This window comes from Mastigoproctus giganteus, chromosome 10 (assembly GCF_048544385.1).
Source record: "Mastigoproctus giganteus isolate SK-2022 chromosome 10, ASM4854438v1, whole genome shotgun sequence".
Taxonomy (NCBI): Eukaryota; Metazoa; Arthropoda; class Arachnida; order Uropygi; family Thelyphonidae; genus Mastigoproctus; species Mastigoproctus giganteus.
The window spans coordinates 37,488,227-37,507,280 of record NC_143584.1 but is presented as its reverse complement, the minus strand read 5'-3'; the positions used below and the strand labels follow the sequence as shown (position 1 = coordinate 37,507,280).

General features: G+C 38.4%; 1 protein-coding gene across 1 annotated transcript in view; it reads left to right on the top strand.

The window, feature by feature from the left end:
* Nucleotides 1-19,054, top strand: part of Cchl (Cytochrome c heme lyase) — a 50,472-nt gene that overhangs the window by 9,663 nt on the left and 21,755 nt on the right. Inside the window, exon 2 of the mRNA XM_090384048.1 lies at nt 12,259-12,556. Coding sequence (XP_090240174.1) covers nt 12,259-12,556 — 298 coding nt within the window. The remainder of the gene's footprint in view (nt 1-12,258; nt 12,557-19,054) is intronic.

The window sequence follows — 19,054 nt, the reverse complement described above, 5'->3', positions numbered from 1 at the left end:
TTAGCTGTGACTGTCTTCTGCGTGTCCAAAACGACATGTTCCACAATTCCACTCGATTTGAAAAATACAGCTATCATTTTCTTCTTTACAGATCGGGATTTTCTGACAATTACGGGTGTGTCGTCATCATCAAAGACCCAAACTTTGTTTTGAGCCTTGGTCTGCAGATCGTAATAGTACAGCCACGTCTCGTCACCTGTCACGATGTTGTTCACATACCGAGATTGTCCCTTATCAAACTTTTTTAACATCTCCCGGCACCAAGTCACACGTCGTGTCATCTGCTCTTCAGTCAGTTGATGCGGCACCCAGAGAGAACAAAGTTTCTTCACGTGCAAATGATCTTGCAGAATCGAGCGAATTGCTGGTGCATTTAGGCCCAAAGTATCCTCTATCTGTTGGTAGGTCACTCGCCTGTTTTCGTGAAGCATTTTCCTCACAGCAGTAACGTTTTCCTCCGTAACTGACGTTCGTAGGCCTTCCCGGCCTCTCAGAATCCTCCAGAGTGAAATTTCCCCTTTGGAATTCTCTATACCACCTGAATATCGTTGTACGATGTGGACAATCATCATCTAGTGCAAGAGTCATTTCTTCTAAGCACTGGTCTATGGTTAAACCACGCACGAAATTATACCGCAAAACTGTCCTTATCTCATTTCGTGACCACGATGCCATCGCAAGCACTTTACACTCTCGCTACTAATGAATAACTGAGCCCATCGACTTGGCGCGGCGGCTACTATGCACGTATGAACATGTCTCAACATGCAGCAACAAGCAGCTTCCTGTGATTCATTGTTGCGTCATATTGCAAAACTTTCCTAGTACCCTTTGTATATTCCCTCCAATAGTTTTTCTGGTTCTTCCTTAAATTTATTTAAGCTATAAACTTCCACAACAACATACGGAAGTTTGTTCCAACAATCAACCACTCACAACCACAAAGGAAAACTTCCACACATCAGTTCTGAAACTGCCTTTCCTCGATTTCAATTTAAGCCCCCACATGTGCTTAGTCTGAGCAAGTGAAAGAATCCATCAGCATTGAGCTTGCCCAATCCATTCAAAGCCTTAAACCAAGAGGTTGCCAAACTTTCTAAGTTCACAGTGCCCTTAGCGTCTCAGTAATTTTTTCACAGCGCCCTTAGCTTCTCAGCAATTTTTTCATAGCACACCTAGGCCAAAAGAAATACCTAACAGTTCTGTTTATTAAGCAGTTAGGTCCAAACAACTTAATAAATAATGTTGAAACTCTGAACTACCTCGAGCTAGTAGTTTGCGCGGTGTCCGACAGACGTTGAGTATCGCTGTGTTTCCCACGAAAATTTAAAATATCCAAATACAGCAGATGCCTTTGCTGATGACCTGGTCATTATAGTGAAGGCAAATAACTACAGAATTAGAGAATCTGGCCAATACCATGTTACGAAATTACAGGATTGAACATGAGTCCATAAATTAAAAATCACATCAGATAAAATCACAGGGGTACCCCAGCTACACAGTTTGAGAACCACTGCCTTAAACGCTTCAAGCAGATCAACTCACAGGTGCCTAGACACTCTAGATTCTGCAGTTTGAAGAATTGAAGCTTTCTTGGTAAGAGCATCCCTTTCTTCCCACTCACCAATCTCATTGCCTTCTCTATACTCATTCCAGCAGCTTTACATCCTTCCTAAAATGAGGCCTCCAGACCTGTATACAGTACTCAACATGTGGCCTGACCATTGCCTTATACAATGGAATAATTATCTCCTTTTCCCTGCTAGAAAAATTCCTGTATATCATTGACAAATCTCGCAAGATGCCCTGAGAAATGGCAACTCAGGGTTGCCTTTTCTCAGGGCATGTACCTAACTGGTTTTTTTTTTTTTTTTTTTTTTTTTATGAAAACCCCAAACACGAGAGGTATTAGAACCTATAGTACTTAGTACCGTGCTCGGTTGGCAGTTGAGAAGACGAAAGAAGATATTTGTTGACATTAGACTTGAACTTCTGTAGACTAATTTTCAGGAAATACGTACAAAGGAAGATTGTTCCAGAAAACGGCAGTTGAATAAATAAACGAGGAAGATGAAAAGTTGGTTCTGTGAGTTTGAAGTTAGACAGTAAATGGATGTTGGCTGGTGGCAGCACATGTTTGGACTGTTTTGAAAGAGAGAGCGGGAATTATAGAAGCCAATTCAGAAAAACAGTGCCCATGGAAATATCTGTAGAAGAGGCATTCAGCAGAAACAGTATGTCTATGAGACAGAGAGCGGAGAGACTCTCTTAGAGAGGAGTCATTAATTAACCTAACTGCCCTCTTTTGAATGGAATCAAGAAGCCTGAGAGAGGTTTTGGGGGCACTGCCCCAGATGTGGGAATAATATTCCATGGTAGGGCGGTTTTGCAATTTGTACAGAGTGAAGAGCTGTTTGGAAGAAAAGTAACGCCGAGAGTGAAAGAGAAAACCAACTTTTCTAGATGCAGAGGAAGCAATATTTGTAATGTGCTTGTGCCAAGAGAGATTAGAAGTTAGGGTAATCCCCAAAAGAGATATATCACTTTGCTTATAAATCGGAGGGTCACCAAAGATAAGCATAGGAGCAGAAGAATCCTTTTTGCGAGATATAACACAAGACTGAGTTTTAGAAGGGCTGAAATCAACTGGAGAATTACCTGAAGATCGGCATTTAAGGAATTGGTAGTAGATTTTCAAGAAGTTGAAGCTGATTGAGCAGGGCAAGGTTTCTCAAAATGGAAATTGGAATGCAATGTGCTATTGTCGGCAAAACTATGGATAGGATTTCCAGTCAATGGAAGAAGGTCATTAACATACAAGATGAAAAGAGAGGGGGAAAGAACTGAACCTTGGGGGAAACCAGCATTAGTGGAGAAGTTAGAAGACAGAGAGCCATCTACCATCACCCTCAGTGAGCGATCATAGAGAAAACTGGATAAACAATTACAAAAAACAGTTCGCAAACCATAAGATGGAAGCTTGTTTAGAAGACCTTTATGCCAAACACAATCGAAAGCCTTTGAGATGTCCTTCCCTTTTGTTAAGGGGAAGTCATGTCTGACTAATTTGATTGGACGCTATGATGTAGAGCACCTCTGTAGCCAGGTGGGCAGGAGCAGTAGTGCGTAGCACTCTTCTTGATTAGACCGGGGTTCGAGCCCGTGACCACCAAATACGGAGGATGCGGAAAGGTCAGGGAATGACCACCGTATATCCCCGAGCAATATGGCCTTAGTTGCTAATGCTCCTAAAAACCAAATAACAACAATAACAGCTATGATGTAGTCACAAAGGAACTGGATGCAAAGAATAACTTTGATATCATATATTTGGATCTTAGAAAAGCCTTTGATACTGTTGCACAAATTGGAGCAGTGTGGCATTGGAGGCAGATTTCTGCTATGGATAAAGAGATGGTTGAGTGGGAGAAGACAGAGAGTGGTCAATGGACACTGGTCTTCGTGGACTAATGTTATTTAACCCCGGGGGCTCACATCTGGTGAGTATGGGCTTGGCACACCCAGGGTCCTGAGCTGGATACCATCATTCTTCTCTTTCTTGGTGATTTCCCTCTACTTCTCTCTCTCTCTCTCTCTCTCTTAGGGTACCTCGGGAAATTTTTTTTTTTTTTTTTTTTGGCTGGTGTAGCATAAGCCTCAGGCTTCCTTACACCATATAGCTAATAATAATAATAATAATAATAATTAGTGGAGTCCCTCAGGGTTTAGTGTTGGGTCCATTGTTGTTTTCTGTATTTATAAATGATATTGATGATGGTATATCAGGCTTAATGTCCAAGTTTGCAGACGATACGAAGGTTAGCAGGGTTGATAACGACACTAATGACAGTATGCTGCTGCAACAGAATCTAGAAAAGTTGAGCAGATGGGCTGAGAGGTGGCAAATGAAGTTTAACATTGACAAATATAAAGTACTACATATGGGAAGCAATAATCCCAGAGTAACGTATCAACTTTGTGGTACCACACTGACAGTGGTAGAGAATGAAAAGGACCTGGGGAGTAATTTTGCAGGCAGATATGAAGTTTTCTTAACAGTGCAGATGGTCTGCAAGAGTAGTTCATGGTGTCTTTTGAAAGATATACAGGAATTTTTCTAGCAGGGATAAGGAGGTAATTATCCCCTTGTATAAGGCATTGGTCAGGCCACACCTTGAGTACTCTATACAGGTCTGGAGGCCTCATTTTAAGAAGGATGTAGAGCTGTTGGAATGAGTACAGAGAAGGGCAACAAGATTAGTGAATGGAACAAAGGGTTGCTCTTATGAAGAAAGGCTTAAGTTTTGCAAATTACAGTGTCTGGAAACTAGGCACCTGCGAGGTGATCTGATTGAGGTGTATAAAGTCTTGAATGGTGTGAGCATTCTCAATGCGGATGGGATTCGTCCTCTTGCTCAGTATAATCGCCTGAGAGGGCATAAATTAAAATTGTAGGATAGATGTGTAGAAGTTTGCCTTTAGCCACGCGGTGGTTGATTGCTGGAACAAACTTCCATCTATCAGTGTAGAAGTTAATAGCTTAAATAGATTCAAGATAGAATTTGACAAACATTTGGAGGCAGTCAATGGGTGAAATAAAGGGGCTTTTTTTTTTTTTTTTTTTTGGCTGATGCTATATAAGCTTGCTTTCTTGCATGATGTGCCTTTGCTAATGCTAACCAGTGACTCCATTATTTTCACTGGAACAGAAGTTAAACTAATAGTTCTATAATTACTCATGTCACCCTTTGATCTCCCTTTGTGAATTTGGGATACATTCACACATCTCCAGTCCACAGGGTCCTCCCCTGAATACAAGGATGCGCTCATAATTATGGCTGAAGGTTTCCCTACTTTCTGTACTGCCTCCCTTAATATAATTGGATAGATACCATCCACCCAAGGTGCTATTGTTATGTTTAATTTCAATAATTTCTGTTGCACTTTCCTCTCAGTTATTACAAAATCATTTTGCTCCCTATTAGAGTTTGATAAACGTCTGGCCTGCACTTCTCTAAAAAATTGTGTGAATGTAAAGGCAAAATACTCATTCAGTTTGTCAACAACGACAGCACGATCACCCCCCAGTCAAACCATCGATATCAAGTGGACCAATTTGGTTCATTCCCTTCCTTATAGTGTTTATACAAGTAAAAAAGTCTTTGCTGTTTTTCTTTGCACCCTTGGATTTCTCGTAATCTACCTCTGCTTGCCTGACTTCCTTTGTAACTTGATTACAGACTAGTTTATATCCACCATTGGCTTCTCTGTGTCACCTGATAATTTATTTGCATCCCATGCATTTTTTTTTCTCTGCCACAAGTCTGATTAGTTCATCAGCCATCCATTTCGGCCTAAACTCTGAGCAGTATTTCTTAGTTGATATGAAAAGCCTAGTAACTTCCATGATTAATTCACTGCTGATAATCAGATCAAGAGTATTAATCCCTCTGGTTGCCTCTCTAACATGCTGCTGTAGAAAATGGTCATCTAATAAATCGAAAAAATTCTTACTAATGTATGAACAACCAACCCACAAGTCGCAATAATTATATAGAAAGTTAAAATATCCTATTATAAGACATTCTTCTTTACTGGCCCACTCTATCTGTACACTTGTTCGCTGTATTCATCAGAGTCATTAGGCCTATCACACACCCCTACTCTCATTTTTGCTTTCCCAAACTGACTCAACATTACACTGGCCACCCATGTCAACTGGTTGCACTGCATTAGATTTTGTGCGTCTTAACTAAGAGAATAACTCCCCTCCTGTCCTTTCTGCACAATTTTAACCCCCCCCCAATATTCAAATTCTGCATCGCTTATATCTCAGTCACACCTTGTCTCTGATATCCCAACGTCTATATCTGATGTCTTGACCAGCACTTCAAATTCATCAAATTTATTTACTGTGCTCCTAGCATTGGTGTGTATGGAAGTATCCATGCACCTGTTCCTACTCTTTTGGATCAAGTAAATACATGTTACCCTAACACAGCCCATGTATTTACTTGATTCATGATGACTCCCAGCAGTCCTTGAAATCCCTGGCACCTTGGTTTCCAGTTTGCTGCTCAGTCCAATAGAAGCAGTGCAAGAATCACTTTCATCTCTGCCTGTGGCTATTGTTAATCTATTAGTCTGTGTAGCCTCCCAAGTTAGCAGTTTTCCAACCCACCTAACACTGCTCTGATGGCATCAGCAAATATTCTTGCACCCTTTCTATTTAAGAGTGTCCCATCCCTGTAGAAGCAGTCTCTCCTGTCAACAAGCCCAGACCAAACTGAGAGAAATTCTACCCCATGAGCCTTACACAATCTCTCCAAGGCCAAACTAATTGACACTGTGTTCATCATTTACTCCCTCCTATCATATCTAGGCAGAATTGCAGACACTTTCAAATTTAACTCTAACTTTTGCACAACTTTTTTTCAACATTGCCCTGTACCCGTTAATTAAGTCTGTAGATCTCCTACTCGTAATTTCATTAGTGCCAATGAGTATAACATTGGCACTATGATGATCTGCTCTACGTCATCACCTTTTTTTCTCTGGCAGTCATACCTTGGTCCTATTCTGCCTATTTTATGGAGACCATTTTTCAGAGGGTGTACTGCATCCATCAAGACTGTTGAGGTTATCATTGGCATCGTGGTGAGATCCAATCTTCTTTACATTTCGAGGGTATGGCTCTGAAATATGTTCACACACCAGCCACTAGATAATCCACCTGACCGAACCTAATGCTGACTCTCTAACAGGTGTCCATTTCAGCTAATGTATAATCTCACTGTCTCTCTTCCGCTAGTTAGTGACTGGAGGGAGTCCAAGTAGTGTGTATATGCATGAGGCATTGTAGAGGCCACATTATATCGAGGCTGGGTATATATATTCTTGCTATGGGTACGCCATATCCAAAAATTTCATTATTTCATATAACATGTCATCCCCACCTTTTCTTACTATTGAATGCATTGTGAATAGTCAAACGAATAGAATAAACTTATCTGTGAAAAGAACTAAACCTCACAAACACATCCTTGTTCATTTCACAAATATACTTGGTCTCAGTTGTTTCAACCGTGATGTTCATATCAACTTATAGTCTTCCAAGCTACACATACTTATTCTGACAGAATAGCAATTATTGCCTAATTCAACCACTGCTCATCTCAGTTGTCTAATTATTCACTATATGATTCCATTTTCTTCAAAGGTGGTACTTGTGCATATGTCTGCCCTGATATTCTCTGTCAGAGACTTAATAATTTGGAATCTCCTCTTTTTAATCTTCTCTGGCTTAAAATCTCTCTCTGCCCCATTCTGTCAAATTCATCTGCCTCTATTTTTTCCAACTCCACTAATAACTTGGAACTCATTGACTTCCTCTCTTTAAAGTTTGACTTTCTCCAGTAACTTTCCTAACAGTGAGGTAATTTTCCTGGGTTCACAACTTTACTTGGCTTCCATTTTCTAGTCACACAGACCCATCTGGTCAAAATACTGATGCTTTTGCAATTACTAATGACCTCACACAGATTTTTCATTTACCTACTAGAAGAATACCAGGCAATTAACTACACAGCCAGCACTTAAAACCTTTTCCTCACAAAGAACCCTTCCAAGTACATGGTCAAAATGAGTGGTCCTTTAGGAACCTAAGATCACATCTTGGAGATGGTCTCTTTTCCAATGGAGTCTTTCTTTTGTGACCATTTCCAACTTTGTGTTGTGTAGCATAACAAGAATGCAAAATCTTGGATTGATCTGCAGGATTTCTATTTTTCTTGGTTGGATTACCATTTTAAAACTTCTGGTGTCAGTATTTGCCCAGATCATGTCAGTGAATTATTCTTGTAGGATGAAATTCTTTATTCTACACTCCACCTTAAAATCTTGACCTTGATTTTCCAATAAATGTGCTAAGGCTGTTGAAGATAAGATTTTTGCATATTGCAATTGGCTTGCATACAGAGCCAGCCCATCCATTAGGTGAACCTAGGCGGTTGCCTAGAGTGCAAAGTTCCTAGGGGTGCATTCCAACAAAATGTAATTTTTTTAGTGGTTAAAAAAAATAATTATTTAAATTAAATAAGGTAATAATTATTTCTAAAAAAAGAAATAACATTATCTAAATATTTTATCAAATATTAAGAATATATTTTAAAAAAAGATTGATTTATAACATAATCCTCTTTATGGTTTTATGACATTTGGGGTTGCTTTGTTAGGGCATCTCTTTGATATTTAATTAAAAACTTCCAAAAATATTAATAGAAAAGGTAGGGAAGAAGGGATAATATTTTATGTCAGATGCCTTCTCTATTTTTCACGCAGCAGCTACAATGTAGTGCAAACCTCTACACCAAAATTCTGATGCCGAAAACTCAACTATAATATTATCAGGATTCGTAATGAACATCTAAACCAAAACACTGGTGAAAAGTGAACTGTTGATGAAAACCAATATACAGCAAGCAAATAAATATTATAGATGAATGGGTGGGAATAGGTAAGCTTGTTGGTAGGCAGGGTTGATGGATAGATAGGTGGATGGATGGTACAGAATACAACTGGGGGTGCAAATTTTAAATCTTGCCTAGGGCACATGAAGCCCTTGTGCCGGTTTCTAGTCACAGCTGGTCGAGATACTGAGGCTTTTGCAATTACTAATGACCTTGCACAGATTGTTCATTTACCTACAAGAATACTGGACAATCCTAACCATACAGCCAACATGCTTGACCATTTTCTCACAAACAACCCTTCTAAGTACACGGTTGAAATGAGTGGTCCTTTAGGCACCTCAGATCACAACTTGGCGATTTTCTCTTCTCCAGTGGAGCGTTTATCGCATGGCTATTCCCAACCTCATGTTGTTTGGCATTACAAAAATGCAAAATGGGATGATGAAAGAAAGGATTTCTTTTCTTTTCTTTGGTCGGATTACAGTTTCAAAACTTCTGATGTCAACATTTGCTCAGATCGTGTCAGTGAAATTATTCTTGCAGGAATGGAATCCTTTATCCCACACTCCACTTTAAAATCTCGTCCTTTATCTAAACTTTAGTTTTCCAATAAATGTACCAAGGCTGTTCAAAAGAAGAATGTTGCATATCATAATTGGCTTGTTTGCAGTTCTTCAGTTTTATTTTCTGCCTACACCAATGCTCGCAACAATTGTAAAGCAGTTATTAATCAGTACAAACTAGATTTTGAAAAGGCTAAGAGTAGAAAACTTGCTTCTTACCCTAATGGTAGCCGAGCATTCTGTTCTCTTGTGGCAACTTTTGCCCATCTCTGCTCCCACCTCTGTCAAAACCAGATGGTTCTGTTGTCACTTCAGCCAAGGATAAAGCTGACCTGCTAGCATCCCATTTTTCTTCCAACTTGTGTATTAATGATCTTGGTGAAACACCTCCCACCATTCCCAAAATGCTCCATTCAATGCCTCCTGTGGTCTTCCGTCAAAAAGATGTCAGATGGATTTTGACGAATCTTGATGCTAAGAAAGCTCCAGGTCCTGATGGTATTTTTCCACTTGTTCTCAAAACCTGCACTCCTGAACTTACTCCTGTTCTTTGCCACCTTTTTTCACTTTCTTATTCCAAAGGTGTTTTTCCTTTTGCTTGGAAATTTGCTCACATCCAGCCAGTTCCTAAAAAGGATGACAAATACCTCCCATCCAATTATCGTCCCATTGCAATTACTTCTACTCTTTCTAAAGTAATGGAGAAATCAATTAACTGCCAACTCTTAAACTACTTAGAAACCTTCCATCTGATCAATGATTGCCAGTATGGATTCCATCTGTGTAAATCCACTGCTGATATTCTGGCATATGTTACCCATTTATGGACAAATTCAATGGAAAAGTTCGGTTAAACACACGCAGTTGCTCTTGACGTCTCAAAGGCTTTCGATTGTGTTTGGCATAAAGGTCTTCTAAACAAACTTCCATCTTATGGTTTGCCAACTGTTTTTTGTAATTGGTTATCGAGTTTTCTCTCTGATCACTCACTGAGGATGATGGTAGCTGGCTCTTTGTCTTCTAACTTCTCCACTAATGCTGATATCCCCAAAGGTTCAGTTCTTTCCCCCTCTCTTTTCATCTTGTATGTTAATGTCCTTCTTCCATTGACTGGAAATCCTATCCATAGTTTTGTCGACAATAGCACATTGCATTCCAATTTCCATTTTGAGAAACCTTGCCCTGCTCAATCAGCTTCAACTGCTCGAATATCTGCTACCGATTCCTTAAATGCCGATCTCCAGTTAGGCAAAGACAACTTAGTTGATTTCAATCCTTCTAAAACTCAATCTTGTCTTAAATTTCGCAAAAAGGATTTTTCTGCTCCTATGCTTATCTTTGGTGACACTCTGATTTCTAGGCAAAATGATATATCTCTTTTGGGGATTACCCTGACTTCTAATCTCTCTTGGCACAAGCACATTACAAATATTGCTTCCTCTGCATCTAAAAAACTTGGTTTTCTCTTTTGCTCTCGGCATTACTTTTCTTCCAAACAGCTGTTAACTCTGTACAAATCGCAAATCAGCCATACCATGGAATATTGTTTCCACATCTGGGGCGGAGCCCCCAAAACCTCTCTCAGGCTTCTAGAATCCATTCAGAACAGGGCAGTTAATTTAATTAATGACTCCTCTCTAACAGAATCTCTCCACTCGCTGTCTCATAAGCATACTGTTTCTGCTGCATGCCTTTTCTACAAATACTTGCATGGGCACTGTTCTTCTGAATTGGATTCTATAATTCCCGCTCCCTCTTTCAAAACAGTCTGGACATGTGCCGCCACCAGCCAACATCCATTTACTGTTCAACTTCAAACTCACAGAACCAACTTTTCATCTTCCTCATTTATTCATTCAACTGCCGCTTTCTTGAACAACCTTCCTTCATACATATTTCCTGAAAATTAGTCTACAGAAGTTCAAGTCCAATGTCACCAAATATCTTCTTTCGTCTTGTCAACCTCCAACCCAAGTTGAATGAATAGCCAAGTAGGAGGTTGTCAACCTCCAACCCAAAAAAATGAATAGCCAAGCTTAGAGGGTGTAAAACTAGAATTTTATTAAGGTAAAGTTAATAATCTTAGTAATTAGATAAGAAGATAACTATGCAGTACATCATGCTATAATGTGCCATCTTACAAAATCATGTTTCAAGTTATGTGCACATATATTGAAAATTTAAAGTTATGCACATGAAACCCACACATCAATCCCTGTGAATCATCACTTATCTCATTAATCCATAAAGAGCACCAGGGGCTGGTGCTCTTTAGGAATTAAGGGGATTATAAATGCCTGCTGTGAAAACAGAAACCTTCCCTTTACCTTGACAGTAGTTATTATTTGAATAAATCAGTCATCAATACTCTGTGGGTCTTGCCATTCAAAGTTCCTTTACTTGAATATTTTTAATACGTCATGATAACCAGATCAAGAAAATGTGCCAAAACTGTTGATAAGTCTGCTGGTAATTAAATCAAATATTATTGCCTCTCTAATATGTTGGTGTGTAAAAAGCATTCATCCAACAAATCATAAAAATGTTTTACTGAGCACGCTACCAACCCATGAGTTCCAGTTGATATATGGAATGTTAAAATTTCCCATAAGACATTCTAATTTGCAATCCCACTCATTTGTCTTTATAATTGTTTATCATACACTTCACAGTCACTTCGCCTGTAATAGACTCTTACTCATTTTTGTTTTCCTAGTATTTATGTTACACAAGGCTGACACACACTGTTACATGCAACATGTTTCTTCTGATTATGCTGAATTTTAAAGAATTTCCAATATCTTGGTGATTGTCGTTGCATTAAACAGCCATAAGTATATTTATTAAGAAGGATTAATGATTATTAAAAAAGAATTGGTCTCCTTTTGATTTCATGTAGCTTGTTCAATGAGAAAATTTTCAAATACATGTAAAGAGAGACAGAAAGAGAATGGCCTGTTTCATAGTGGAAAGCCTGAGACACTTGCATGTTGTATATAACTTGCAAACAGACATATTACAAACACCACCTTAGTTTTCAAATAAGTGCAAGCAAGAATAAGCTGATAATATGATAATTTTAAGTAATTACAGAATAAAGTATGTTTTTCAAAAAAAGTTAATATAAAATTACAGTAATTGACTTCTATTTTATAATTTTAATAATTAGTTTTTAAAATTAAATTACAACTTTTTTTTTTCCTCCTAATTGTGCTCTTCAGAATAATGGGTAATTCTGCTTCAGCATTGACACCAGCTAACAAAGCCCTTGGAAACATTGCTGCAGTAAATGAACTAAAGGATAAAGAAAATGCTTCTTATCCAATCCATGGGAGTACAAGAACACTTACTTTGCAGAGAAGTGACTCGCTTAATGTTACTAAAGATGCTGTGCAGCTGTCAACAAACGAGTGTCCTTTTCATCAGGGTATGAAAAATGATGTTTTGACTTCACAAAATTATCCCATGGAGTGTCCAGTACATGCTGAAGAAAAAGATGCTATTAATCCCAACAATATGGTTAGTATTTGGTAATGTTTTAATATAGTACTTTGTATGCTGTAATTAAAAAGAGGCATTCTATTTTAAAAAATATGATCTGTTTAAAACCAAGGGAAAATATAGAGATATTTTGAAATTAATGCAGAATTTTTTTATAATTTACTTTTTTAGTTGAATGTATCTAGCAGACAAAAAAAAAAAAAAAAAATCAAATCACAGAGCCAGATGCCTGATAGTATATTATTGAAATGTACACATCTTATAACTGGTTTACTCTTCTGTCAGATTATCATAATGAATAGTTTCACTTGATGCAAAAGTTGCTGCAAACTCTAGCAGCATGAGTTCACATCTGAAGGAATTCTTAAAGGTCTCTTCAGTTGAGGCTAATTAGTCGCTTTCAGATGAAGCCAGTAAAGTTCTCCCTGTTTAAGTTATTCAATGTTTTTATTTTTTCAGGAACATTACTTAACTTTAGCATTAGCAAAGGCATATGATGCAAGAAAGCAAGCATATATAGCATCAGCCAAAAAAAAAAAAAAAAAAAACCCTGATTTCACCCATCCACTCGCTCCAAATGTTTGTCTAGTTCTGCCTTGAATCTACTTAAGTTATAAACTTCTACGACAGATGGAAGTTTATTCCAGCAATCAACCACCTGCTGGCTAAAGGCAAACTTCCGCACATCTATCCTACAACTGTCTTTAATCAATTTGAAATATATGCCCTCTCAGGCAATTATTCTGAGCAAGAGGAAGAATCCCATCAGCATTGAGCATGTTCAAACCATTCAAGGCTTAATACACCTCAATCAGATTACCTCGCAGGTGCCTAGTTTCCAGACACTGTAATTTGCAAAACTTAAGCCTTTCTTCATAAGAGCAACCCTTGGTTCCATTCACTAATCTTGTTGCCCTTCTCTATACTCGTTCCAACAGCTCTACATCCTTCTTAAAATGAGGCCTCCAGACCTGTATACAGTACTCAAGGTGTGGTCTGACCTTATACATGGGGATAATCACCTCCTTATCCCTGCTAGAAAAATTCCTGTATATCATTGACAAGATACCATGAGTTACTCTTACAGATCATCTGCACTGCTCAGAAAACTTCATATCTGCCTGCATAATTACCCCCAAGTCCAATTCACTCTCTACCACTATCAGTGTGGTACCACAGAGTTGATACATTACTCTGGGATTACTGCTTCCCATATGTAGTACCTTACATTTGTCAATGTTAAACTTCATTTGCTCATTTGCTCAACTTTTCTAGATCCTGTTGCAGCAGTGTACTGTCATTAGTGTCATTAACAACCCTGCCAACCTTCGTATCATCTGCAAACTTGGACATTAAGCCTGATATACCATCATCAATATCATTTATAAATACAGAAAACAACAATGGACCCAACACTGAACCCTGAGGGACTCCACTAATAACATTAGTCCACGAAGAGCAGTGTCCATTGATTACCACTCTGTCTTCTCCCACTCAACCATCCCTTTATCCATAGCAGCAATTTGCCTCCAATGCCACACTGCTCCAATTTGTGCAGCAGTCTTCCATGTGCAACAGTATCAAAGGCTCTTCTAAGATCCAAATATATGATAGCAAAGTTATTCTTTGCATCCAATTTCTTTGTGAATATATCATAGTATCCAATCAAATTAATCAGACAAGAGTTCCCCTTATCAAACTCATGCTGTGTCCAAGCTATAACTGAAGTCTTGTCTAGATGATCCTGCAATGCTTCTTTAACCAGTGCCTCCATTAATTTCCCTGGAACAGAAGTTATCTGACAGGTCTGTAATGACTTGTGTCTCCCTTTGATCCTCCTTTGTGGATTGAGGTCACATCTGCACATCTCCAGTCCCTGGGTACCTCTCCTGAGTCCAGGGAAGCTCTCATAATTATGGCTAAGGGTTTGCTTACTTCCTTTGCTGCCTCCTTTAATATAACTGGATAGATCCCATCCACCCCAGGTGCCTTTCTTGTATTTATCTTCAACAATTTCTCCTCCACTTTACTCTCGGTTATTACAAGATTATCTAGCTTACTGTGAGGGTTGAATACACCTATGGCATTTCCCTTCCTGAATAACTCCTCATGTGTGAATGTCGATGCAAATTATTCATTTAGTTTATTAGTTACCTGAGCAGGATCATCAACAGTTGAACAATCGATATCAAGTGGACCAATCTGATTTCCCCTTCCTTCTAGAATTTACATAAGTAAAGAATTCTTTGCTGTTTTTATTTGCATCCTTTCCCAAAGATTTCTCATAATCTTCCTTCGCCTGCCTAACCTCCTTTGTAACTTGGTTACAGACCAGCTTATATCTATCATAGGCTTCTGTGTCACATGTTAATTTATATGTATCCCATGCATTTTTCTTCTCTGTCACATGTCTAATTAGTTCATCTAACATCCATATAGGCCTAAATCTTGAACAGTATTTCTTTATTGGTATGAAAAGCCTAGTAGCTTCCAAGATTAATTCTTTGTATGCTTCTCATTTTGAATTTGCTATTGGTAACATCATCAGTTGATTGCACCATTTAGAATTTAAATACTGTCTCAGACCACCTTTACTAAAGCAAAAACCCTTCCCTTTACCCTTTACAGTAGTTACCTTTTTCAGTAAATCCCACTTCAGCACACTGTGATCACTGCTACCTAGTACAGCAGGCCCCCGTTATAACGCGGTTCGCTTTACGCTGATTCGCTATAATGCTGTTCTTATATTATAAACCATATCTGACTAAAACGCTGTCACAGATCACTATAACGCTCTTTTACAAATTGCATTTTTGGCATATTTAACGAAATCGTTTCATTTGATAGAGTCGATAGCTTGAGAATGAATAGGAAAATAGCATTAAAACGTTTCCCACGCTGACTTGAGAAATTTTCCCACGCTCAGTGAAATTTTCTTGCATGCTAATTTAATTGCAGTACAGTGACTTGTTACATAGTTCCGAGATCAACATTTTAAAAAATGATCAAGTATATTGCTTGTAATATTTGCGTTATATGCATTTATCCAAAGTCTAGTCATCACTCTGTACCGTATTAGACATCATGCAAAACGGACAGTTTACTTGAACATTGTATCATAATTAATGCAACCAATGCAGTACATTTTCGAAGAGTTAATAATGGCCGATAAGAATGAAAAAGCAACGTCTGAGCGCAGTACGAAGACTATAAATGTAAGAAAAAGACTGAATTTGAAAATTAAATTAGACGTTTTGAAGCAAATCGATTCCGTTCAAAGACAAGCGGATGTGTGCCATAACTTAGGACTTGCAAGTTTAACTGTAAGAACAAATATAAAAAAAAATATAGAATTAATTTTAGCAGCGGGAAAGATAGCTGTTCCACTGCAAGCAACTAGGGCCAGGCCGGCTATTAGAATTGAAATTGAAAGACTTTAACTAATTTTATAGAAAATAATATCCAATGGAGAATTCAGGTAAGTTAAATATTATTAAAAAAAATAAAGAGAGAGAAAGAGCTTAGCCAATATGATGATCTAAAGAAAACTCACCAAAAAAAAAAAAAAAAATTGTGGATCCATTTAAAACTAGTAAGGGCTGGTTGAATAAATTTAAAATCCAGGGAGAAGCTGCAAGTGCAGAAGGAGCCGAAACTTTCAAAAAAGAACTTGTTAAAATTATTGAAGAGGGATATTATTTGTTATACTGTACTTCTCAACAAGTTTTTAACATAGATGAAGCAGGACTTTTTGTGGAAACGAATGTCAAAAGAAATTTCATATTGAGAGAATTAAAAAACATGCCAGGTTTCAAAGCGGCGAAGGATCGGTTGACTTTATTGTTGGGTGGTACTTAAACTGCGGGGGATTTAAAATTAATACCCCTTTTAGTTTATTTGGAAGAGGGCCAAAGTTCAACCCAAAATCGACACATTTTTCATGATTAAATTCATCAATTAAATTAAATCAATTAAATTCATGATTTTAATTGGAATTTTAAGTTTAATTTTGATACATGAGTAGTTACCACATAATTATATATGTATGTAATGCAGAATATTTTATATGTACAAATATTTGAATATTAAATATTTTGACCGACATTTGTGCATCTTTTCACTACTGTTTATTATTGATTGGGAAATATCCTATGGCACCGACCGCAACTCACAAATACATATGTTACCTTATGGGAATGCGGTGCTCACTTGGCGCTCACTTAGCGCTCTGTTTTTACGGAACGAATTATCAGCGTTAAGCGGGGGTTACCTGTAGTTCCTTTATCTGCAGATTCTGAATGCATGAAGAATCACTACTGATAATCAGATCAAGAGTATTACTCCTCTAGTTGCCTCCAGAACATGCTGGTGTAGAAAACAATCATCCAATAAATCCACAAAAGCCTTGCTAATGTGTGAGTGACCAACCCACAAATTCCAGTCAATATCCGGGAAATTAAAATCCCCCATTATAAGACACTCTAATTTACTGGCCCACTCTATTTCTCTGCACAATTGCTCATTATACTCATCAGATTCATTAGGCCTATAACACACCTACTCTCATTTTTCCTTTCCCAGTGCTTATGTCACACCAAACAGACTCAACATTGCATTGTCCACCCACATCAATTGGATGCACTTCCTTAGATTTTGTGTTTCTTAACTAATAGCATAACCCCTCCTCCCTTCCTGTCATGTCTATCCTTTCTGTACACATTGTACTCCCCAAGTTACAGTTCTGCACTGCTTATGTCTGTGTGACACCATGTCTCTGATATTCCAACAATATCTGCCTTTGATGTCTTGACTAGCACTTCAAGCTCATAGAATTTATTACCTGTACTCGTAGCATTGGTGTACATGCAAGTATACACGCACCTGTTTCTACTCTTAGTTACCCTAACACAGCCCATGTATTTACTTGTTCCACTATGACTCCCAGCAGTCCTGGAAATTCCCATTGCCTTGCTTTCCAGGCTGCTGCTCAATTGTATTTCAATAGAAGTAGTACAAGAATCACTTTTACCTCTGCCAGTGGCTACTGTTAATCTATTTGTCTGTGATCCCCCCAAGCTAGCAGTTTTCTGACCCACCTAACTCTGCCTCGATAGCATCAGCAAATATTCTTGCACCCTTTCTATTTAAGGGTATCCCATCCTGTAGAAGCAGTCTCTCCTGTTAATAAGCACAGACCAGGCTGCGAAAAATTCTACTCCTTGAGACTTGCACAATCTCTCCAGGGCCAAATTGATTGACAAGGCTCTCATCATATACTCCCTCCTATCGTGTCTGGGCAGAATTGCAGACACTTTCAAATTCAACCCTAACTCACAGCTTTTTTTCATAATTGGCTTGTACTTGTTAAGTAATTCTTCCAGTCTCCTACTCTTAATATCATTTGTGCCAATGTGAAAACAGTATCACCCTTTGTGCCCTTAAAGGATGATATCTGCCCTACAATGTCATCAACCTTTGTACTTGGCAGACATACCCTGGTCCTGTTCCATCTATCCTTTTTGCACGATATGTTCCCCATTTCTCTGACAATAGAGTCAGAGAAATGGGGAACATATAGAACCATCAACAACTAGTTCCTTTGGGAACAGCACATTCTGCCTTGGAGGTTGTCACTGCATTTTGTGTGATGTTCAAGTGCAAGCTCTGGTATTGATGTGGGCAGCTGAGAGCTTGATTGTCCTCTCAATTTAAATCCTTCGAGGGCATCCACCCTGTCCTTCAAGCTCTCGTGTAAGCTCATAACAATGCCGAGTTGGCACCTGATTTCCTCGCACTCCTTACATCTTGCACACACAAAGACATTCCCCTTAGCAATATCATGTCCCATTCCTGATTGCTCCACAAACATCAAACAAGCAGTGCATTTCAATAGACTGTGATTCAGAGGACAACTTCCCCCCCTCAGTCCTCCCCTGTATAACTTGTTGTTATACAGTGCATTTGATAAATTTTATCATGACTTTGTAGCTTTTTTTTTTTATTATTACATAAAATGCATATGATTCGGTTCATTGAAATTTATAAAAGTGAGTGAGAAGTAAAGTATTTTTAAAACCAAAATTAAAACATGTCAATCAATCCATGAGCACACACTTTATACAGATGTAATATATGATAAAAATAACATCTGCAATATGGGTGGATACCAGTAGCGTAGCTACCCTTTTTTGGGCCCGGAGGCAAAGAACATGTTCGGGTCCCTACTTAATTAATGAAAATTACAAAAACAGGAGACAGCCAAAGACACCGGGACCCTAAAGGGCCTGGGCCCGGCGGCAATTGCCTTCCCTGCCTACGTGGTAGCTACGCCACTGGTGGGTATGCTATACCAAAATAGTCAATAAATATTTTATTAATGCTAAGGAGTCCCCCCCCCCCCAAACAACCAACCAACTAACCTTTTTTTTAAACTATCAGTAGTCAGAAGTATCAAAGTCCCAATGCCTTTAAATAAAATTATTTCTTCAGCATGTCACATATACAGCATAACAATGG